Here is a 24762-nt window from a genome sequence, read left to right on the forward strand (position 1 = left end):
ACAAAGGGCATCCATTCTCTAGATGTGAGCTGCTATGTTTAGTAGGCAGGGAGAAAGCTTCTGGTGTGTTGTTAGATTTCTGTAGAACATCTCTGTAGCTACAGTTTTCCTGCCTTGCCCACAGTCAGGACAAATCCCTGTCACCCGCCAGTTCCACAGCCGCTCAGACCCAACCAAGTAAACACAGAGACTTATATTGCTTACAAACTGTATGGCCGTGGCAGGCTTCTTGCTAACTGTTCTTATATCTTAAAGTAACCCATTTCTAGAAATCTATACCTTGCCAGGTGGCTCATGGCTTACCAGCATCTTCACATGCTTCTTGTGCTGGCGGCATCTGGCAGTCAGTCCTTCTGCCTTCCTGTTCTTTCTTTTCTCCTCTCTGTTAGTCCCGCCTATCCTTCCTGCCTAGCCACAGCCGATCAGGTTTTATTTATTGATCAATCAGAACAACTTGACATACAGACCATCCCCCAGCACAGCCAAGTGCAGACCATCTCAAACACCTGCACTCAGGCCCATGGTCCTAATCATCCTCTATGCGGACCTGCTGGGTAACACCACAAAGAACCCAAGAAGGGCTCCCACAGGACATACAGAACATCCCACAGCACATCTCTTCTCTTTCCAGCTCATTGGTATGTTTGCTCAGCTGACTGAGTCCTTTGGTTAAGACATTCAGTTATCAAGTAGTCACAAATCATCACAGGATTCCAGAAAATATGATAAAACGTTCCATTTTTACTTTTCCTTCATACTGTACATGGAACCAGGGAATTTATCCATTCTCTTTTCACAGATACAGGGGTATTTTCTACCACAGTCATCTTCACGTATACCTCCAAAACTGAGAAATGCACAGCCTCCACTTTCCTTTAATAATTTCACTGTTGTCAAATTACTGTAAACAAAACACACAATGGGCAGTTATTAAAATTTGAAACATATTGATGTGATGTAGGCCATGGTTTTAAAAACAATTTTTATTGACCAAATTAAACAGACTATAGAATTAGTTTTGTTTTACTAAAAGTTTTTTTGTTTTCTCTAAACTCATTTAAAAAAAGGTCTTGGGCTGTGGTAGTATTCTAATTGTACTGAAATGTGATTTTGATTGTATGTTAATAAATAAAGTTGCCCGGGGGTCAGAGCTATTAGAGCCATAGAAAGAGCATGGCGGTGGTGGCACACGCCTTTAATCCCATAGATCTCTGTGTGTTCAGGGATACAGCCAGCATTGGAGACATATGCCTTTAAGACCTAGGGGGCTGTACATTCAGACAGTGATGAGGCAGTCACGTGTTTGGGTTTACAACCAAGGAGAAGGCAGAATGACTAGAAAAACGACTTACACACAGGAAATAGCTCTCTTTCGGGAAGCTGGGACACAGCAGGAGGAAGGGTGAGATTTTAGCTCTGAGTTCTGACCTCTTGGCTTTCTCTTTTACATTGTTTCTGTGTTTCTTATTTAATAAGACGGTTGGTTACATCTGCATTGGGCCAGTGACACAGATCAGTGGATAGAAGCCATTGCCACCAAACCTGACAACCTGAGTTCAGACTTCGGATACACAGAGTAGAAGAAGAAAAGTGACTCCTTCAACTACCCTCTAACTACAGATGTGCTGTGACATGGGAACACACATGCATACATTCACACAAAAATAAATAAATGTAATAAAAGTAAAAATGTTCTCTTGATCACAATTCAAATCTGTATGTATTCTACATTGTTAATTTTTCATCTACAAGTAAATTTAATTTTCAGTATCACCATAAGATCATTTTACACTAAGGTTTATTTTCTATGATGCTTTTTGGAATAAAGACATTTTAAAAACAAGAAAAAATAAATGTATGTGGCACACAGGACAGGGTCTCATGGTTTGGGCAACACAGTGAGATTTAAACAGGATAGGCTGTTGAGAATCTGTATAAAAGGAGATAAAATAGGGAATGAAGTCCACCAAACTCCATTTGATGTCAAAGGGATAAAGCTTCAACAAAAGATCATCATTTGTTGAGCCCTAGATTCAAGCCAGGTAGAAATGGTGTGTTTACCATAGGAACAGCAAGAGAAGATAAATGAAACTAATTGGCCTTTTGGGGTATAGACAGATCTAGTAAGGTACAGTAGGAATGAGTATACACATTAGAGAGCCATGAGACATGATTATGGGTACAATCAATTGTGGGGTGTTTACCCACCACCCCCACAGCTTCCCAGAGTTTTCTTGAGTGCGAGCAGCAGGAAATATTAGATAGAAGGATTTATAGCGGAGAATCTTGTGGAGATAAACAGATAGAAAATAAAGGATAGCCTCGAGAGGGCCTGGAACCTATTCCAACGGGCCCGGACTGTCTCTGGTCCAGGGTTTTTATAGAGACGCCAAGGGGTGGAGCAAAAGACCTCCTCCCCCAGCACAGCCAAGTGCAGGCCATCTCAGACACCTGCACTCAGGCCCGTGGTCCTGATCATCTTCTATTCGGACCTGCTGGGTAAAGCCACAAGGAACCCCAGAACGGGCTTCCACAGGTCCCCCCTTCTTAATATATAAAATTAACTATTAATGGCTTACAGCAATATCCATAGCTGTTACACCTCCCAGTATGGGAGTAGAGGATGATATAGATGGCATTTCTCTTTTGAATTAGGTCCAAGGTGACTACAGCAGTCTTAGCTGCCTCAAGCCCTTTCTAAACCAAAACTCTTAAGGCAACTACAAACGTAAAGAATCCCTTAGCTTCATCATTACCATTAACAGGTTAACATAAATATTGCTATACATAGTCACAATTCTCTCAATCTTACAACTCAAAGCAAACTCTTAACAGAACCATTTGAATTAGCATATATGGTGCTATATATAGTTAACAATTTTCTCCGTCTTACAACTTTAACTCAATCATTTGAATTTTCTTGTTAACAGAACATAGGAAAAACTTTGATGTATTCACGTCAGACTTAAATATTTCCTTAATTCCACAAAACCATGGTGCACTAATATCAATAGGTTAAACATAATTTCTGCAAACATAATTCAACCTCATAACTCCTCCTTTTCTTTATAATTTTTAAACAAAAACTCAAACCTAGTTAGAGGAACCCAAACTTATACAATTCCTACAAACCCATATTGAAAAGCAATATTTTCAATCTAACCATTAACACTTTGAAAACTTTTAGCAAAACATCCAAAAGCAGTTTCTTAATAAAACTCTTTACACACTTTAAAAGTAGTCTCTTAGTATACCCCACTTGCATTTCTTACTAACAAAACATGACCTTCATCCACTCAAACAACAATTAAAATTAAATAGACTAAGGAATATTAACTCTCCCTTTTCTTTATAATTTTAAGCAAAATCTCAAGCCTAGTTAGAAAACCCAAACTTTTCTGTTTAAACAGTTCCATTTGTAACACAAAACCAGTTCCATAAGTAATTCCAATTTTACATAAACAGTTCCACAAAACAATTCATAAATCGCCAGTTAATAAAGCATATATGCATACACAAAACTGCATCTTGAGTCAAGGTAGAAACAATTTCTTCATTTAAACAGTTCCATTTTTAACTTAATTCCAGAAAACCGTTCCTAAGTCATTACTATAAGTGAGCTCAAAATTGTCCCATTGCAATGAAATCTATTGTTCTTTTCATTTAAGTCTTAAAATTCAAATGATAAATTCTGGTACTAGCCTTCCAAATATGAGAAATCCATAACCAAAATCTTTCTGTAATTTTATCTCATTTTAAGTTCAAAAAGTTCAAACAAGAAAAATTCTGATATCAGGCTTTCACTTCCAAATATGAAGAGACGTTTTTCAACCAAAACTTTTTGTAGTTAATTTTTGTTCAAACAAGTGTCTCTGTAACTTTTGTTCTCACAGACAGAACTTTTTAGTTATAGTAATATTTTAAACCGCACCGTTTTTGCTGTTAGCTCAGGTTTTTCTGTGCTGCGTTGATATTCCACGGATCTCAGCTGCGGATGCTTTGTGCTGGTTCTGGCATCCGCCATTCTTAGCTTCTTAGCGGCTTCTGGAGCTTTTGAAACCATTCAGACTGCCTACTTTGCAGTCTACTAGGACACTATCTCCTGTGTCTCAGGTGTTTTCACCATATACATTAATAGACTCACTTAACATTTACACTTTACAAACCCACATAACATGTGCTTAACTCAACATTTACATTTTTACAAACTCACATATTAACATCTACTTATTTATACTTTAAGGAAACTATAGAACTACTTTAGCAAATATATTTCTTATTAATTCTCATATATTTATATTCATTCCATCTTATTTCTTATTTAAACTTACATTTACAACTAGCATCTTACAAGCTTATTACTACATGTCTTAAGACTACCTTATAGCCGGGCGTGGTGGCGCATGCCTTTAATCCCAGCACTCGGGAGGCAGAGCCAGGCGGATCTTTGTGAGTTCGAGGCCAGCCTGGGCTACCAAGTGAGCTCCAGGAAAGGCGCAAAGCTACACAGAGAAACCCTGTCTCGAAAAACCAAAAAAAAAAAAAAAAAAAAAAAAAAAAAAAAGACTACCTTAGATACTTCTTACAAGCTTATATTCTTAAAGGAACTCTATAGATCTATTTTACAAACTTATATAGGCTACTATTAGCATATATCTAACTTAGCAAACACCTAAAGATTTCTTAACACAGATATAACAAGACAGAATTTCTACAAACTCACATCTTATTTTCATCTTTCTACTTCTTACTCTTAATTATTATTACTATCTCTATTATAAAGATTTTCTTAACTAGACAGGAAGTGCGTACATCATTTCTAAAGTTTAGAGTTCATTGTCAGTTTTGTTATAAAGCACTGGGCTTTAGTGAGTGTTGTCATTATAGAATTGTGATACTTATTGCTAGGGGATTGTAGCATTCTCAGGACGAAGCCACACTCCAAAGTTGCCAGTTCTCTCAGCCGTTCCGGACTGGCAGAGATGCACTGTCAGCGGTAAATGGTTTTTAACTAGAGGCTGTCCCTTCACCCAAATTCATAATAGTTCCCCTAAATGCCTCAATTCAGACAAACGTTTCTATCACAGCAGTATTTTTGGTTCGTTCTACTGAAAAACTTTACGCTGAGGGTGAAATTATCATATTTAGCTTCTGTAAAGCTATTTGCCAATACTTCACAGCTATTAGGTGATATAAGGTATTTTTCTAAAGGAGCTAAAGCCAAAAGCAGCACAGCTCCGAACTCTTATTTCCTCACTGCTTTAAACCAGTGACAAAACCTCAGAAGCACTAATCGAGCCACTTTCATTCTGGTTCCTTTATAGGAAATGTCATTGGAGCTGACTTTTCTTAGTTCTACGCTCCTTACCAAACGCTCTGGTAACCACCGAGCTTCATTCTCCTCTTGTGAAAAAACACAGACATGTCCTCGACCCCATATTAACACAGGATCAGGACCCTTCCATAATCCCGAGCAGGGATCTTTCCATTTCACTTGAGTTTCAGGATTTAGTATTTTCACTTCATTAGCTTTAACTCCTGATGTTATTAGCAGCGGTGATATTTAGCATTGATTTCTTATAAGGAACTTTCAGGTAAAGCAACTATTCTGTAAGACAGCTAAATTTTCTGAAGTTTGTTTCCCATCTATAAAGCAGTCATTTCTTTTCTGAATGCCTGTTTTCCTTGTCTCCTTATTTATTTGCAAAGGAATTACTTATTGCAGGCAGTTTGTTCAAAAGGCAAAGAACTTTTAATTTCAACATAAGTTTCTTCATATCTAAGACAACGTTCAGTGTATAAACTGCTTTCCCTTGTTTTAAGGATTTTAAGGTGACTTGTTTGCTCTTATAGGTAGTTTTTTGTCATCCAACTACCGTAAAAACTTTGCACAGCTATTAGGGTAAATAAGGCATTTTACCAACATGAAGCACCTAGTTCCGTATCCTTTCAATTTTTCATTGGAACTGACACTTAAACTCTTAGATGATTTTCCTCCTTATTCTTTTTAAAGGCTGTATTTTAAGTTTACCATGAACGTATTTTTGAGCTGACAAAAGTGTTTCAGGGCAATGTCACCATCTTTAGCGGAAAAACTACCTTTCCCAGAATGCATTTCCCTTATATCAGTCCATAATGATATCAGTCCCTTATATCATTTCCCATATTTTTTTTTCGGGTTTGAGAGTCAACTGGTTCTCTTTTACCAGACTTGCTTACAAATTCTTGCCCGGGAGGTTTGAACAAAGTTTTTTGCTTTTGCAACGGGAGATTTGAACAAGCATTTTACATTTTTAGCTATGGCACATTGGAAGGTTTCTATTCTCCTCAGCTGGCTTCAACAGGTGTCTCTCCTTCATTAGACACTGGTCCCCGAATCAGAACCACACCTGCCTCGTTAACCGGCATTGAGGCTAGCATTTCTGATAGCAAGTTTCCTCGGGGCTTGTGTTGGTTTTAGCCAGTCAGTGAAAAAACAAGATCATTTACAACAGCTTTTCCATAGCTCCTTCAGAGAGATTTTCTCCCACTGATCTATCTCATTTTGCTTGCTCCTTCCTTCTCCAGATGCAGAGCTTCAGGTATCTGTCTGCGGCTCTGTACCTCTGCTTTTGGAGGTAGGGGGCGCTTCTTTTTCTCCCCCCGATTCTGCCTCAAACTCTAGCAGCTTTGCCAGGTCATGCATTTTCTGGGGAGAAATCTGTCCCCTCTGTTTCTTCAGAGTCTTTCTCCCTGACAGTATCCAGTTTGGTCTCAGTTTATCCCCTCTACCCTAGAAACAGTTTCCAACACTACAGCGGCGGCTTTCCCTGCTACTGAAGGTAGGGGTTTTTTGTCCGTTTCTGTTTTCAGGGTCTGTGTGGTTTGCATACAGACTGAAAATCTAACAAGGGAGGTTTTTGCCATCTCTAAACTCCCATTAGGACAGGTGTTTTGCCTCATCAGACCTTCACCTGGCCCAGTCCCCCAGTGGGTTGGGTTTGCTTGTCTGGGTGCTCAAGGACAGAGCTTATGCCAGAGGCAATCACCCCTCAGGGCTACACTCCCTCATCTCAGGAAGTCAGTTGAAACAAAGCTTTTCTCAAAGAGATGCTTTCTCTGACAGAAAAGAAAGCTTTACTCTTGGATAGTTTCTGTTCTGCCCTGCCTGGGCTCTTTCCCCAGACAGCGTTCTGACTCAGCAGCACGACTGCTTCAGACAGTTCAGCTTTACTGTTTTCCCAGAAAGGTCCTTACTCTGATAGGAAAGCTTTTTCTCAGATTTCTTTTTGCAGCTGTGGACCTATCAACCCGGGACTTGTAGGAAAGTGTGCAACTGTACTGTTCCCACCGGCTTTAGCTTTGTTTGTTCATTAGCAATCTTCCCCTGGGTCCTGCACCTTCCTGCCTCAGCTCTGTGCTCCAGGAAGTTTACCACTGCAGGAACCCTAGTATCCCCGAAATGCACTCCAACTCAGAGATGCTGGCCAGTCACCTCTGGGTTTTTGGTCACAAGTGAGGATACAATGCTAACAGTTTTCATTGCTTCAGGGGATCTTTGCATTAGGGTGATTAGGAGCACCTTTTCATTCTGAAACGCTCACTCAGAACCTTTGCTGCCTCAGCTCGGCTGTAACTGAAAAGCTTGGCTTTTTGCTTTTCTCAGGTAAAGTTTGCTGCCCTTTTGGGCTCTCTGTAGCTGTTCACCCTTGCTGTCCCCAAGCGTTTCCCTCAGGATATTCTGACCCACTGTCTTATACTAGCTTGAAGAGAGCTTATTAGAGGTTTTTAGAAACTTGTTCCTGCCTCCTGCATTGCAGGGAGGATTGTTAAAGCTTGAAAGAGAACTTCGAGGTTTTACTGTCTTAAGTTTGTTGTTTTCCCTTAGAGCTAATCACAGGTGGTCCCCATACTAATATCTTTAGGTGATTCTAATTTTTGTCCTCTCTCAGAAGGACAAATTTAGTTAAGTTTAAGAGCTTTTGAGAAAGATTAAGGCTTTTTAGAGAGATTTTGCCCCCCAATTTTTCCAAGAAAAGTTTTATAGTTTAAGAGAAAGATTTTTCCCCCCAGGAGAAAGACCAACTTTTCCCAAAACTTCCCAACTTTAAACTTTGACTTCTTACACCCCCATTTTTGCCTCAGGGAGAAATTACTTTCTCCTGCCGCTTGGATTTGGCATTTCAGCTGTCCCCAGGTCAAAAGCTTCCATAGGAAACTTTTTCTTCCCCATAAGCTCAAAGAAGAGCTTTTTTACTACCCGAAAAGCCCAAAGAAAGATTTTTTTTTCCCAGTTTGCTTTCAAAGCCCCCAAAGTTAGAAAATTGAAGAGTTTTTCTGTCTAGTTGCCTTACTTATTTTTTCCTACACAATCTTACACTTCTAAGTTTTTCCTAAACTATATTACTACCCTATACCTTACTTATTTTTCACAGATAGAATTTGAGAAAGGGATAGAAGATAGAAAATTTTGACAGAAGAGAATTTCGCTGCAGCATCGGACATCCTTCCAGTCCGCTTTCCTTTTCTCTCGAGGATAAAACCCCTGCCTCACCAAAAAATATATAAATATATATATTTTTTTCATAACACCGGCATGCCTTTCCACTGGCAGGGCTGACTCAGCACTTTCACCAAAAACTCTGTATTAAAACTATTATTTTCCTTTATCTTTAGTCCCTATTACTTTGTCTTTAGTCCCTGTTCATTTGTCTTTAGTCCCCCCTTTTTTTTGTCCTTTTTCTTTAGTCCCTTTTTTCCCCTTTCTTTAGTCCCTTTTTTCTTTAGTCTCTTTTTTTCTTTAGTCCCTTTTTTTCTTTAGTCCCTTTTTTTCTTTAGTCCCTTTTTTTCTTTAGTCCCTTTTTTTCTTTAGTCCCTTTTTTCTTTAGTCCCTTTTTTTCTTTAGTCCCTTTTTTTCTTTAGTCCCTGTTCATGGCGCCATTCTGTGGGGCGTTTACCCACCACCCCCACAGCTTCCCAGAGTTTTCTTGAGTGCGAGCAGCAGGAAATATTAGATAGAAGGATTTATAGCGGAGAATCTTGTGGAGATAAACAGATAGAAAATAAAGGATAGCCTCGAGAGGGCCTGGAACCTATTCCAACGGGCCCGGACTGTCTCTGGTCCAGGGTTTTTATAGAGACGCCAAGGGGTGGAGCAAAAGACCTCCTCCCCCAGCACAGCCAAGTGCAGGCCATCTCAGACACCTGCACTCAGGCCCGTGGTCCTGATCATCTTCTATTCGGACCTGCTGGGTAAAGCCACGAGGAACCCCAGAACGGGCTCCCACAATCAATAAAGCATATGTGTTGAACACGAACAAAGAGGAAAAGATCCAATAGACACTTAACTATTCACAAGATCCACATGGAGCACACATTCTGCATCATGAACTCTTTGCCTCCATGGTGATGTCTATTTGGAGTTCTACACAAGACAAGCTAGTCTCACAGTTGCTCACTAGGTCCATTAAAACCTGACATTGAAAGAGATGTCCAAGATACTGCCTCTTCCCACTAGAGAAAATGCTTCTGGTGGTGAAAGAAATCTTCTCAACACCAGTCTTGTATACTGAATCCTCAGTTCCGACCCTGGTCATCATACCATCATCAGGGGGCAGTTCTGTAGCATAGATAAGGTCTACAAAGATATTTTAACCTGGCCGTAGGCTTCCTCTCAGCCACTGGCACCTCACTCCAAATGTTACCACTTGCCCATCTCTGACTCTGTATGGTGCTGTAGGCTGTAAAGAAATTCACTAGCTCTGTGGTCAGTCATGGTGTAAAACATCATCCATCCTGGTGCTTGGGAGGTAGATGCAGAAGTGGGGCTAGCCTGTATGAAATGATATTTCAAGTAGAAAAAACAAAACTAATATACCATCAATAATAATTCATGTGCTTTGAATATATCAAACCATCTTGTAGAGCTGTCTGTCCTCTGGCCACCTCTGTGACAACCTTCTTGAGAGTGTCATTAGAGGAGAGAGAGGAAATTATTTTCCTGCAGATTTGGAACCTAGCTATCCACACTGGCTGGACCACATTCAAACAGAAGTGACCAGACCTACCATGTTCCCAGGTACTGAATAAAAGATTCCTGAACCACTGTGAATACCATGCTTCAGACAGTTTCTGTAGCCACTGAAGAATACATTTAATAAATGCCTCAAAGAAAACCACATTTAAAAAATCCAGCAGAAACAGTACATTCAGTTGCATAAAACTTCAGACATTAGGATTACGATCTAACAGTTGTAAAATAAGAATAGTTGATATCTTTCAAGAGACAAAGAACAGGACAGGCACAGTCACACTTGCCAGTAGTCCCAGCACCTGCAAGTTGGACACACAAGGATCAGGTGTTTAAAGCCATTCTGGGACACATGAATCGCTATCTATAAACAACAAAATAAAAATTAAAATGATTTTTAAATGATATAAAACGTAATTAAAATTATAATTAACTTTTCCATTTCTGGTGAGAGTGAAAAATTATGCAGCCACTTTGGAAAGTGACATGGTTGTTTCTCAGAAAATGGTAATCAACCTACCTCAAGACCAGCTATGCAACTCTTGGGCATGTATCTAAAGGATGCTCCATCCTACCACAAGGACATTTGTTCAACTGTGTTCATAGCAGCGTTATTTATAATAGACACTGTTATGAATCATTGCATCTGGGAGACCCCCAAGAGTATCCCAAGAGTACAGGGAAACATACTGGGCAGATGAAGTGGTGGACTGGGCAGATGAATGCCATGTGAGCCTGGTGGATGTGGCAGCGGTGCTGGCAAATAATTCACATCCCAGACACTGCATCCATGTGGAGAGTTTATTATAATAAAGAGATGAAGAGAAAGATAGGAGAGAGAGAATAAAAGAGAGAAGAAGAAAAAGAAGAAGAGGAAGAGGAAGACGAAGATGAAGACGAAGACGAAGAAGAAGAAGTAGAAAGAGAGGGGGGAGATCAAGGGTGCATATCCCTTGGAGGAAAAAGATGGAAGAGAGAGAGGAAGGGGGCGGAGTTTTTTCTTAGAATGAGGGTTTTACATGAGGACCCTGAGGCTAGACAGTACAGAGACCCAGGACAGACTGAACATTACTGGGGAAAAAGTCAGTCCAATGATTCATAATGATATCCTGCTATACTCATGGGCTGTTGTCTAGCCTAATTGCCACCAAAGACGGATCGCTCAGCAACAGATGGAAACATGAAGAGACACACAGTCAAACCTCAGGAAGACCCTGGGGAATCCTGTAGAATGGGGGAGGAATGATTGTGAGAGTCAGAATGGCACAAGAAAACCACAGAGTCAATTAACCCAAGCTCACAGGGACTCACAGAGACTGAACCAAAAACCAGGGAGCCTTCGGGGAGTGACCTAAGCCCACTGCATATATGTGACAGTTGTGTGGCTTAGTTTTCTTGTGGATCTCCTAACAGTGATAGCAGGGGCTTTCTCTGATACTGGTGATGACTTTTGGCACTAGTAGATGGACTTTTGTTTTGGGCAATCAGCTCCCCAACAATGACACATTATCATTGTCATGAGACTTATTATCAATTATGAAAGCTCAACTGAAGAGCTGAAAGGAAGGAGAGGAAGAAAGGAGAGAAGACTGTGGCTAAACTGTAAAAAATTAATTATTTATTTTTGGTTTTTCAAGACAGGTTTCTCTGTGTAACAGCTCTGTCTTTCCTGGAACTCCTTTGTAAACAACGTTGGCTTTGAACTCACAGAGAGCTGCCTACTTCTACCACCAAGTGCTGGGACTAAAGGCCTGTACCCCTATCCCCCAGCAATAAATTTTTAAAATAGAAAATAAAAGACAACCCCCCCCAAAAAAACCCTGTATTTTTCGGTTTTTATTTGTTTTTGAATGGTCATGTTCTAGGAGTTAGATAATAAACATTTTTAAATGCACACACACACACACACACACACACACACACACACACACACACGCTCGCGCGTGTGCGGACCAACGTTATTTTTGGACAAATACAGAATTCCTGTGATAGAAATTTCAATATTAGTATTTCTAAAACCATCAACAAGCAGGAAGAATGGTAATGTATGTTATGAAAATAGAGGGAGCAATTCTGAGACTTAAAACATCAAATGTCGATAGTACTGGGGATAAAGAACAACAGTGGGTTAACCAAAACTAAGGGTTTATCAAAGGCCTTATGGACACCCACTAGTTAATAGGCTTGCATATGACCAACACAAAGTAGACTCTTTGTTCCTTTGGTGGTGTGGTATGGTGTGTGTGTGTGTGTGTGTGTGTGTGTGTGTGTGTGTGTGTGTGTGTGTTTAAATAATTTTTAACTGTTTGGGTGCTTTTTTATTTTATTTTCACTTTTTTTTGAGGAAAGAGAAGGAAAGAACTTGACTTTAGTGGGTAGGGAGGTGAGGAGGATGTGGGAGGTGTCAGAGGGTGGGAAAGCTGATCAAAATATATTCAATTGAAAAATGAAATTGAAAAGGAAAATATAATCATAAAAGAGTTAGAACCACAGAAAATATGAATTACTAAATGAAAATCAAAGTATAAAGCAGGGGATACATCCAGAGGAATTATTGGTTAGCAAGACTACATAGGTCTCCACAGCAGCACAGCATATTGCCATTACCTTTGGTTACCAACCATAACTACATGGTTACATGGTAAGACCTGATTGCTGAAGACACTACACACTGTATTGTCAGAACATAGAGAAATCAATTTCAAATCAACCAGGAAACTTCTTTCCTTGAGCTATTTTTCAAAGGACAAGAAGGTGATTTGTAGGCCACTGGGGGAGAAGAGATATGAATGGTCTTACCCAGCACTGGGGACTGCATGGTTCAATACTGACCTGACAGGCAAGATGTGCCCAGTGGTTATAGTATAATTAAGTGTTTTCTTATTAGAATTGAGATCTTTACTACATAAGTGATATCATCTTTGCTATTGTAATCCAAATGAAAAGCCCATGAATGTGGAGTTCAGGGCCCTAGGGTGGACACTGCTACAATCACTCAATCACTTTGATAAGTGGGCATGTAGTCAAACTGTACTCTTAGTACATGTGTTTACGGTCTAGATCTGGGCTGCTCTCGACCTTGATCAGAGAAGCTTCTTTTGCAGGAGGCAGTAATCGGTACAGAGCAGCAGAACTAGTCAAAGTTCAGAAGGGAAGAGAAAATGTGTTTAGCCCTACGGGGACATCTTCAACTCCCTCCCCTTCAACACCATCCCAAGACTCAGGGAACAACAGGGAAGAGAAAAATGGAAAAAATGTAAGAGCCTGATGACAGGAAAAGCTCTGTGAAATCCTGCAATCTGGACATGACAAGGCTTTCCTACTCACAAACTCACAACAGCTGTGGTCACCTATATGAGACCTGAACCAGATCAAGCCAGCCAAAATTCCAGCATAGTTGGGGAGGGGCCCTCTATTTCTTAATGTGCTAGTATTAGGTGACTGCTGCTGGAAATGAGAGACACATTCTTTATTAAGGTTGTGGCCACTGGGAGGTATCCTTGTTCCAGTGAATGGCCTACAAACATGCACCAGTGGACAGCATCAACTAAGAAAACATGAGTTAGATGGGAACACCTTAGGTACAGTCAGGGGAAGGTTGAGAGGGCAAGTAGGGGATGATATGTTCATATTTCATTCTGTATATGTATGAGATTTTTAAGAAATGGTATTAATAAAGAAAACCAACGAAGAGTTTTCTATCAGAACGAACTTAGAGTTTATAGACTACAGCAACCTTGAAATGAAAAGTAGATGTGCATTGCATATATTTTTTTTATATTTATAAATTAAGTTCTCTCTTTTAAAAGATTTATTTATTATGTATACAGTATTCTGCCTGCATGTATCCCTGCATGCCAGAAGAGGGCACCAGATCTCATCTATATGTGTTTGCTGGGAATTGAACTCAGGATCTCTGGAAGAGCAGTCAGTTCTCTTAACCTCTAAGCCATCTCTCCAGCCCCCCTATATTTATAAATTAATAATTACATAAGGTAACTACAGAAACAAGTCAAGTGTATGTTTAAGATACACTCATAATATCTTTCATGATGATCAAGTTACTTCACATGATCTTAATCTTTGTTATTTTGTGTCCTCTGCATCTTAGAACATACAACCCTGAGCTCTGTTCAGTATTATGTCACTAGCAGTCAGTTTCTAAACCATTCCTCTTCCCTGTCTAACACTTGCTCAAACACCGTCTTATGCATCTTGTCCTGACCCATGAGCTCCATAGAAAATGAGGAAAGCCATGTGAAATGAGAGAAAAGCCTTTGCAACCTTCCTCCCAACTGTGCACCAGTGTTAGAGTGTGAGGGTTCAGGAAACTCACAGTTCAGATGGGACATCGCCAATCCATTGCCATTCCCCTTTGCTTCCACTGTATTTTAATCCAATCCAGTATCTGTTTGCAGTAACCTGGGACTGTAAGAACTTCTGTAAGGGAAATAACACATATTGTGATAAAATGTCTGTCTGGTAAGAAAAGAACAGGGTAACAGCTCCCAGCTATTCTTATGTCAGGTCTCTGCTGTCCTGTCCTCCAGCCCTTTAGTCCACCCAAGTTCATTTTTAAAGTGGTTTCCCACTAGTAGCTCATTTATGTAAAAGCTGATGACAGCTACATAAGTTATTTAAAATGAAAACTTCAGGTGGCCAGAGATACTGGATTCATGAAATGATTTGTGACCGTGTTTCTCAGAGAAAGTATTAATGTGTAGCCAATGTAGACATTGAACTCAGTCTCCCAGCTTCATACCCTGGCTCCTTAAGTAAGCCTAACACTTTATGAAATTATTCAAATACACATTTTAGAAGACCACAGAAGCATGTGGGAAGTGTTCAACTTAAGTGACCCCCCTGTCTAAAAAAACTAATTAATCCAGATGATAAGTCCAAGTCCACTGTGAAAAGCTGTGTGCTATTCTCCATGTTCCAGCAATGAAGCCAATGCTGTTACTTAGATCAAAAGTGACAGAACTTGAGGAAGTGTGAGATACTTGGAAGTAAAGAGTGTGTCTTACATGTGACACATGAGTGGAACGATACCTAATAAAATTACTGAATATATTTTATGATATAAGTTTAAATTTACCCATGTTTACTGTATCAAATGAAAAATTATATCATTACTTGACATTAAAATTTATTTTATGTTGTAATTATTCAGACATGTATTAAATTGGTGAAGAAATTGTGCATCATATTCTAAATGACAAAGTTTTCAAGCTGATTATTTAACCATTTCTCTAGAAAAATACCCTCTATGTATTTGAAGAAACTTTTTAGTAACAATACTAAACAGTTAATGTCAGGATCCTGGCCACTTGCTTCTTTTTAAATGTTCATTTCCAAAGATAGATTTTTTATGAAATATAAGAATATTAGGAAGTAAATATTATGGGCAGATTCAGTGAAAATCAACTAACAGGAAAAACTGTTTAATTCCCGGTTCTCATATAATTTCCTTTTTGCAGATTGGCCCAGAGCTCAGTTACTTTCTCTATTGTCAGCCAGTTACTCATCTCAGACAATCTCACTTCTGGGTTCAGAAGAGCAAACCCTAGACCGTGGCCTCTCTTGGTGCAGTTGACACTCTATGAAGATACATAACTGTCAGTCACAAGATGTGCTATACCAAAGGGCTAAACTTATTCAGGTAAAATATGCTTCTCTGCAGGATTCTTTTGCAGATTCCTGGCAAAGGGAGGAGATTGAAAAGACAGGACTGTCTTCCTTAGTAATGAGTCTCCTCATAACACCCTGTGTCCTGACACTAAATAGGAAGTAGGAAGTAGTGGACTAGAAAATTCTTACTGTATGATTTTTCCTTGAATTACAGGAAAAACACATACAACTGCTGAAGGACACTTTTTTTTTTAATATCTGGGCTCACTATTTCACTATCAAGGGTTAGAGAAGGAGTCTAAGAATAAAGAAGCATGTAAGAATCTATGGTACCGGTTCATCATCATCATCTATCTTCAAAAGGGATAAGCTGCAGTCCTGGCAGGTCTGTTTACATCCACTCCAGTGTTTATGGTCCATGTCCATGATGAAATAATAACATTTTATGCCACAGCAGAACAAGTGTCCTTCAACATGCTTCTCTACAACAGATAAGACAATGGTGATTTTTTTCTATTATTCTATTATTAGGACTATGGTGATATTTTGTATATGCTTGTCTGAAGATCTAGGGAAGAGCTAGTCATAGAGTTAGCCATAGAGGCCAGGCAGGGGTGGCACACACCTTTAATCCTAGCTCTATAGGCAGAGGCAGATGGATGTCTGTGAGTTCAAGGCCACCCTGGACTACAGAGATCAATCCAGTCTAAAAGAGAAACAGAGCCAGGCAGTGATGGCTCACACCCTTAATCCCAGTACCTGGGAGTCACATGCCTTTAATCCCAGCACTAGGAAGGTTGAGACACGAAGAGATATGGCTGGGCAGAGAAAAGAATATAAGGCAAGTGGCGATAAGACTCAGGGGCATTCTGTCTGAGGAGACAAGTTCTTCTTCCCCTTTTGGCTGAGGAGTTGGTGAGGTGAGAAGTGGCTGTGGCTTGTTTCCTCTGATCTTTCAGCATTTACCTTGATATCTGTCTCCGGGTTTCTATTATAAGACCTATTAGGATTTGTGCTATAGAAGAATGTATTTATCACACATCTATAACTAAGTGAAACCTCATGGCTGTCAAAAATTGAGACATTAGAATGCTGAGACCCCTGCACACCCATGTTCTATGCAGCACTATTCATAATAGAGCTGTGGATAAAATTTAAGTCTTCATTATGGATGATCAATAGAGAAAATGTATCATATACACACAAAGGATTACTATTTATCCTTGACAGGGAAGAAATCCAACCGGGCATGATGACCTCTGCCTGCCTACAAGCCCAGCACTCCAGAGGCTGAGGCATGAGGTTCACCTCTAGTTTGAGGTCAGCCTAGGTTAAGCAGTGAATTCCAGGCCAGCCTTGGCTATATATGGTGAGTTCCAAGGCAGCCTGGGCTGCAGAATGAAACCATTTTCACATCTAACCCTCTAAAGAGAAATCTTGACCTAAGTGACCAACTGTATAGTAAGAGTCTTCCAGATGACTCCTGACTGCTGCTCACTAATTGTCAGGACTAAGTGTCCTGTTATGAACTGATTCATTACTAATGAGACAGCAGAGCCTTTGCAATAACTTCCCTTTCTCAGAAGTCTACAAGAAAGACTTTCAGAGAAGCGTAGATGAACTTGAAGATAGAATGCAAAGTGTGACAAACTAGGGCCAGGACCATACTTTTTGATTTCACTCAGATGAGGCTTACAGCACAGCCCAGTTCTAAGAATCAGAGGTTTGTAAGATCCCAGGGGCTGGAGGGAGGGGAAATGAGCACTTGCTGCTCAGAGGCAGTTACATGGATGATGCAATGCTAGGTCTGCAGTGATGCACTCTGTCCACAGTGACCCACATGCTACTGTACACATGCAGCAGTGCTGTGCTCTATGTTAGATGCTCTTACCTTAATAGATATAAGAGACAAACAAGGAAGCTTTTGATGGTGATTTCCTGTTCTCTTGCCTTCAAGGGTACACCCACATGACCAAAGTATCAAATTTGAATACATTAAAACATGTGTAGTTTATATAGCTACCACATCTCAATAAGTTTTATTTGTTTGGTCTGTGCTGGGGACCACCATTCTTTATTAACAAACCTTTATGTCCAACCCTTGTTTTTCTGAGAAGAGGTATCATCACTCTGTAGTTCAATGTGGCTTGGAATTTGCTGGACACCTAGACTGTCCTCAAATTTGCAGTCCTCCTGTCTCAGTGTTTTAATCACAAGCATTGCAGAATCATGCTGCCACTTAGAGATGGTAGTTATTTTATTATAAAATAATAATATAAAACATTTTTGATGAGTCTGAGATGCCTCAGTGACTATTTGGGGACTTCCACTTTTTCTCTGTCACACATTCTAAAATTTACCATTTTTAAAGATATTATTAGTCCTTGAATAATGAAAATTGTCAATCCTTGCTCTCATTTACAGTGAGATCATATTCAAGAGTTCTTTGTGAACATTAACTTTAAAAAAAATTCTTAATAATGAATGATAAACTCTGTCAATTAATGTTAAGCAGTCACGATGCAAGGAAAGAAAGGTTCCTTGTAACACTTGATATTTTCATCTCTGTGTCATTCAGTGACAGAGATTCACCAGTGTGGGCACCATGGTGAAGCTCCCATGTGTGCTGCAGTGAGCTTCACTATGGTCACAAACGGGCCAGCTCTTTGATACCAAGGCAGAAGGAAATCACACACACACACTTATTTTTATGACTGCATCCATGTAAATGCTTTAAGTCCATTTCACCCTAAGAATTTGGTAAAAACTCTCTTACTGGAAACTTCCACATTCTGTCAACAAAAGAAATTGGGACTCAGATTTGACCTCTCATGAAAACGTCCTGAGTTCTCAGCTGTGCTGACTGAGCTCCCATCCCCTAGAAGCAGTGGAGACGGGATGGCTCTAGAAACTAATATTTTCCTAATCCACACAGGGATTTCCAGGGTTCCCGGATCCTCCATGAGACAAAGAAACCCTATCCATTAGCTCAGGGATCACCAGCATTGTTAGCTACTAACTGAACTTCAAATCTTCTGGAGAGGAATCAATACAGAACAATGCAATTCTCTATTCAATATCCCCTTCTTACCTGTGTGCTGTACACATTCTAAAACAACCTTAGTTTTCCCACAGCATCTGTTCTGTTTTCTATTGAGAGTGCCTGGTTCCTTCTGATGTTTGAAGTCATCACACCATGTAGACTTATTTCTCAAAGTTTCATTTAAGCAGCTGTTATTTTGCATGGTGGTATTCCTTTGACTGGGGTTGTTTAGATTTTTCTGTAGTTCATGGTTTTCTTGACTATATTGAAAAACTAAAATTAACAAAAGATATACCTCAAAAATGGTTACAAATACTAAATATTGAAATTTAATGTATAAGAAATGCCCGCATGTTGACAACATATATTATTACTTCAATTGCTATTTTGCCATTTAGAAAATAACACCTCAGCCGGGTGGTGGTGGCGCACGCCTTTAATCCCAGCACTCGGGAGGCAGAGGCAGGCGGATCTCTGTGAGTTCGAGGCCAGCCTGGGCTACCAAGTGAGTTCCAGGAAAGGCGCAAAGCTACACAGAGAAACCCTGTCTCGAAAAACCAAAAAAAAAAAAAAAAGAAAAAAAAGAAAATAACACCTCAATTAACTCATTAAAGAAATGGAAATATTAATTTCCCTCTACCAGAAACTTCTGTATAAAGTAAATGATAAAGCAGAATTAAATTATGGTGGAAGCACATTGCCTTCCAATTCCTTTGATTTTTCTCAGCAAAAATCTTACAAATAAATATCTAATTAAAGAATTCAGTCAACCTATAACATCCACTGAAAATGTGAATTAAGAAACATAAAGAAATGGCACAATTCTCAAATACTAGATGGAAAGCGTAATATCCTGATACATAGCTATATTTTAGCACATTCTGGGAGTGATTTCTTCTAAAGAGGTAAAGGAATCTAATAAGGCTGAAGTGTTAAGGTCTCTGTACATATCGAGTCTTTTAACACAACCATGTCCTCATTACAGACTGAGGAAAATGAAAAGAAGGTCATCATTTCTTTTTTTTTTTTTTTTTTTTTTTTTTTTTTTTTTTTTTTTTTTTTTTGGTTTTTCGAGACAGGGTTTCTCTGTGTAGCTTTGCGCCTTTCCTGGAACTCACTTGGTAGCCCAGGCTGGCCTCGAACTCACAGAGATCCGCCTGGCTCTGCCTCCCGAGTGCTGGGATTAAAGGCGTGCGCCACCACCGCCCGGCTGGTCATCATTTCTTTTGCACAGCTGTTTCTCACAGAATGTTTACCTATGATTCACAATCTCTTCAGCTCAGAAGGCAGACTATCACCAAGTTCTCAGAATGTACATGACCACGAATGAGAAACCACAAAAGCTCTCAACAGCCCCAAAGTTAATGAAATAGGTATGTAAGAGGAAGGGACACTGTAGTGTGCCAGGATTAAAAACACCCTAACAGCTGGGCGGTGGTGGCTCAAGCCTTTGATTCCAACACTCAGGAGGCAGAGGCAGGCAGATATCTGTGAGTTCCAGGCCAGCCTGGTCTTCACAGCAAGATCCAGGACAGGCACTAAAACTACACAGAGAAACTCTGGCTCTTGAAAAACATATGTGTGTGTGTGTGTGTGTGTGTGTGTGTGTGTGTGTGTGTGTGGTCTAAGTGCAGAGCTATGTGGCACAACCCCTGATTATAGGCAGGACAATGGGCAGAGTGTGATAACTGCATAATAAGTGACTGAAGTTATTACTTAGGCAGAAAGGCAAAGAAGATGTATACCAGTTACTCACTGTATGTCACCAACACGGCAATTGTCACCAGCAGAATGGAACAAAGGACTCCCAGAGGTATCACAATGAAGCACCAAGGGACTGAAGATTCTCAAATTAAGAAAATAATCACCATTAAAAAAGCAAGTCCCAATACTAATTATAATTTTGTATAGCATGGAGATGATGGGGTATTAGTCTCTAAAATTTTACAGAATTCTGTCATACAAACTTAATGAACATTGCCTTCAAAATTATATTGCACCCATTTTTGAAATCTTATATGTGCATATTTTCACAGGATATCAAACTTTTTTCACCTTTGGTCTTGTATTTTTAATCCTCCTGACTCAGTCTAGAAATAGCTGTATGACAGGCACATATCCCTCACCCAGTTCTACAGGATCAAAAGTGCATCCTTCAGAAAGCACTGGAGGCACAGACAGTTGGGGTAGATGATCCCAAACTGGAGCGAGCAGTCCACCAAGGGAGCATAACTGAGGATGAGGAGGAAGGGAAGAGGGATGGATGTTCTTGAGAACTGTAGGGAACCATGGCACTTCTGGAGCTGACTTGTATACAGGGCCATACATAAAGGAGCTTAGAAGTGAACTCTTGATTTTTTATTTATATAAGTTATATTTTCCTCTCGTTAATACAAAACATCTTTATGTATCTGAGGTGTTGGGAATCTGAAAGTCAAGCTTCTGACTATCAGTATGTCAAAGAAGTTAAGTTTAGGGTTCATTTGTGACATTATAGGAAGAGTGAGCAGAAAAAGAATAGAAAGTTTTCATTAGTAATCTTAATTATTCTGCAAAAGCATAATGTGGTTTAGTGACCCCCATCCCCACTACCATCTGTCGTCCCCTCTCTTCCTCTGCAGCTTCTTCCCAGGAAGAGACTCTGTCATGCAGTAGATGTTGAGAAATACTTAAGACAATAAAAACACCTTTTGTTAGAATAAATGTTTTGTTTATAAGGAATACTTTTCATTTCCTTAAGATTTTATTTCTCTAAACACACTTGGTGTTTCTTCAGATTCTAGTGTGTTACTTTTAAAAGTTTCAGAATTCTTCTTCATGAAATTAAAAAAAAAAATCTTAATTGTTTCTGAAATTTGACAGAATATATTCACTTCACCATTCTCAATAACTTTTTCTTACAGGCTCCCATCATTCTGATCTGACCATCCGGCTTTCTTTGGTTTCTAGCTAACACCTAGAAATAGGATTATTGCTGAGTGGTGATGGCACACACCTTTAATCACCATGCTAGGCAGGCAAAGGCAGGAGATCTCTAAGTTTGAAGCCAGCCTGTTCTACAGAGTATGTTTCAGGACAGCCAAGGCTACACAGAGAAACCTTGATTCGAACTTCCCAGGCAACTCTCCCGCCCCCCCCCCCCAAAAAAAAGAAAAAAGAAAAAAGAAGAAAAGAAAAGCAAATGAAACAGATTTTAGCCAGGCATGATGGTACATGCCTTTAATCCAAGCACTTGGGAAACAGAGGCAGCAGAATCACTTTGAGTTTAAGGCCAGCCTAGTCTACAAAGGGAGTTTTGGGACAGCCAAGGCTATTAGAAGGAGAAACAATGTCTTAAAAAAAAAAAAAAAAAAAAAAAACCTCCAAAAGTAGAGATATTGTTTCTAATGGCAGCCTATAGGATATTGTTTTCAAAATTAGAAGTTTATGATGCATAAAATAGGTGAATTTAGATGTTTAAACACTTACCTCTGTGGCCAGCTTCTCTGGGCCCTTGCTTCTCATCAGCCCTTCCTCGATTCTGCAACCCTGAAGACTTATGGAATCTCACAGTTGTGTAAGTAATCTCTTCATCACCCATCGTGGGAGTAAATGAAGTATGGTCTGTGTTAAAATCTGCCCTTGAGTGATTTCTAAAGAAAACGTTAAAATGTCCACATTTAGGAAGGTACCTGGATCTGATGCTGCAGTGCGGTGGGAAGGAGTAGAGTCTGATTCATTCCCCTAATGATCCAAACACCCTCAATCACATGGACTGACCATGTTTTCTGCTGGAGGTGAGAAATCTTTGAAGATTTTTTTTTTTCCATTTATACATCTAATGGCCTCAGAACTTATTATTAGGAGATACAGAAAGGATTAAAAATTTACTAATAAGTCATTGTAATATTGACAGAACACATATATAAAATGTTAGCCAAAATTGGTACTACAACAAACCATTGAAATACTTTTAAACTATCAATTGAAATAAAAAAATCAGTTTTCTGAATAAATAAAAATTTTGCTTATAATTATTTACATGTTTTGATAAACACATGAATGCAAAAATGTTCTTATCCATCATGCATGTCAATCAGTTTCCTAGACAAAGCCTTGAAACAATATATGAAATTTAATACTGCTGCTGATTAACATTTTGGGCTGAAAATACAAAAATATCTCTCCTGAGATGTCCAACCTCTCTACTCAGTCACATCCTACACATTATTCTCCAGAGTCAAGCCTGATAAATGCATGAAACTAGAGAATACCCTACTGAGTGGGGGTAACCTTGACTCAAAAAGACAAATATTGCATGTTTTCTCACATCTGATGCTCCTTGCTTTAAGGCTTCAGACATGCTACAGAACCTGGAGTGACTGCAGCAACCAGGAAAGTAGAAAGGGGTATTGCAGGGGTGAGGTGTGGGAGTAATAGAGGGACATAGCAGGGTACAACCTGAAGTTTTAATTTCAAATCATTCCATGTACATGATTACCTCACATATTATATTCTATTATATGATGTTGCCAGAGACACCTATATGAAAATAAATTCTGTCACTATGCAGCAATCATCAGTTAATACCTATAAGGGATCCAATCTGATAATAGATATCAATGTTTTACTGAATAGTAAATATTTGTAACTTACCTTATCCCTGACATTAGTAACTGAGATGATAGCCAGCAGATTATATGGAAAACAAGCTTCACATGAGACAGCATTTTCTATTTTTTTAATTCATGAAGTTTTCTGAAATTACTTATATTTTGCCTTATTTCTTGAGAAAAGGGAATCTTTCTGTTACAGAATTCTTTTTCAAAATCATTACTTATTATTATTGCTGTTGAGGGTGAGGGTACTTGAGCTATGGTGCATGTGTCCAGAGGATAACTTTACCGAGTGAGTCCTCTCATTCTACTTTATGAGGGTCCCATGGATTTAACTCAGGTGGTCAATTGGGCTTGTGTAGCAAGTACATTGAGCCACCTTACCTGGCTCCAATTATGACTTCTTCAAGATGGATAATATATAAACATTTGATCCAGTGAAAGAGTAATGAACTCCATAGAACCCTTTACTTCATTTTCCAGCACACAGCAGAAGTCACAGAACACTCAGAAAGAAAACCAGTGCGTAACTCCAGTTTTCACAAGCTGCCAGAGTCAACCAGATCACACACAACCAACAAGGCATCCCCGTTTATCCTGCTCTCAGGTCACACCATCTGAAATTCCATAGAGAACATAAGATCATGTGATAGAAAAACAATAAAAGCAGCTATTACCTGTGTTTCAACCCGAAATGATTATTGCTGAAGGAATTGATCCCCAATTGGGGGACAGGTTGGTGTTTTCTGTTCTGTATCCTCTCAAGGTTCCAAGAGAAAAGGCAGAGCTGAATCACCTTTGGGTGATGTTCAAGCTCATGATTTTCTGCCCCTCCTCTTGACCAAAGAGAAAAGAGGAAATTGCACGATGAAAGCTGGTGCTGACGGATAGGAAAGAACCAAGCTACCATGTCAGATGCTGCAAATCATGTCCATAATTGATATTTGAAGACCGAGAAGATAAATGTGTCAGCTAGAAAGAAAAACCAGTAAGTGTCTTTTTCAAAAACACTAGTAAAAGGAGATGACTGAAGGTTTTCCAATCCTAATTTTGTATTAGGTTGATTGAATATTTTCTTGCATTACTATTTGAAAAAAAATTAAAATTACTTTCTGTTTTTGAATTATGTTTATTAGAGTTAAATGTGTTTTAGGAATTACTTTTAAGCACTCACATGTCTGCTATAAAAGTCTTACTGTATGCTCTTCTAGCTTTTTATCATAGAGAATGTTTAAAGTGGATGTTAATGTCTTTCCATTCGGAGTGGTCTTCTGGCTGATGTTTTCATGGTGCTCAGATGTCATACCTAAGATATTATGCATGCTCAGCAAATACTCTACCACTGAGTAACAGACTCAGACTTTTGGTTGTTTTGTTTTGAGTTTTTGGTGTTTTTTCTTTTGTTTGATATAGCGATTGTTATATCATACCTATTATGTAGCCCAGACTGGCCTCAAACTCTGAGTCCCCTTGACTCAGTCTCT

General features: G+C 39.3%; 1 protein-coding gene across 2 annotated transcripts; it reads right to left on the bottom strand.

Annotated features, from left to right (window-relative positions):
- Positions 1-567: 567 nt before the first annotated feature.
- On the bottom strand, positions 568-24073 carry LOC114685856 (killer cell lectin-like receptor 2). Of its 2 annotated transcripts, none has more exons than XM_037204060.1 (7): positions 23956-24073; positions 22152-22315; positions 20440-20529; positions 18732-18956; positions 15974-16122; positions 14346-14449; positions 568-901 (listed from the first exon to the last, which is right to left on the bottom strand). In XM_037204060.1, the coding sequence occupies exons 2-7, from the start codon at positions 22261-22263 to the stop codon at positions 742-744; spliced, it is 840 nt and encodes a 279-aa protein (XP_037059955.1). In that variant the 5' UTR covers positions 22264-22315; positions 23956-24073; the 3' UTR covers positions 568-741. The 2 variants fall into 2 exon arrangements, with proteins under 2 accessions (XP_037059955.1, XP_037059956.1); XM_037204061.1 differs by lacking the exon at positions 23956-24073 and adding an exon at positions 23663-23939.
- Between the last annotated feature and the right edge of the window lie 689 nt (positions 24074-24762).

Source organism: Peromyscus leucopus, chromosome 3, assembly GCF_004664715.2.
Source record: "Peromyscus leucopus breed LL Stock chromosome 3, UCI_PerLeu_2.1, whole genome shotgun sequence".
NCBI lineage: Eukaryota > Metazoa > Chordata > Mammalia > Rodentia > Cricetidae > Peromyscus > Peromyscus leucopus.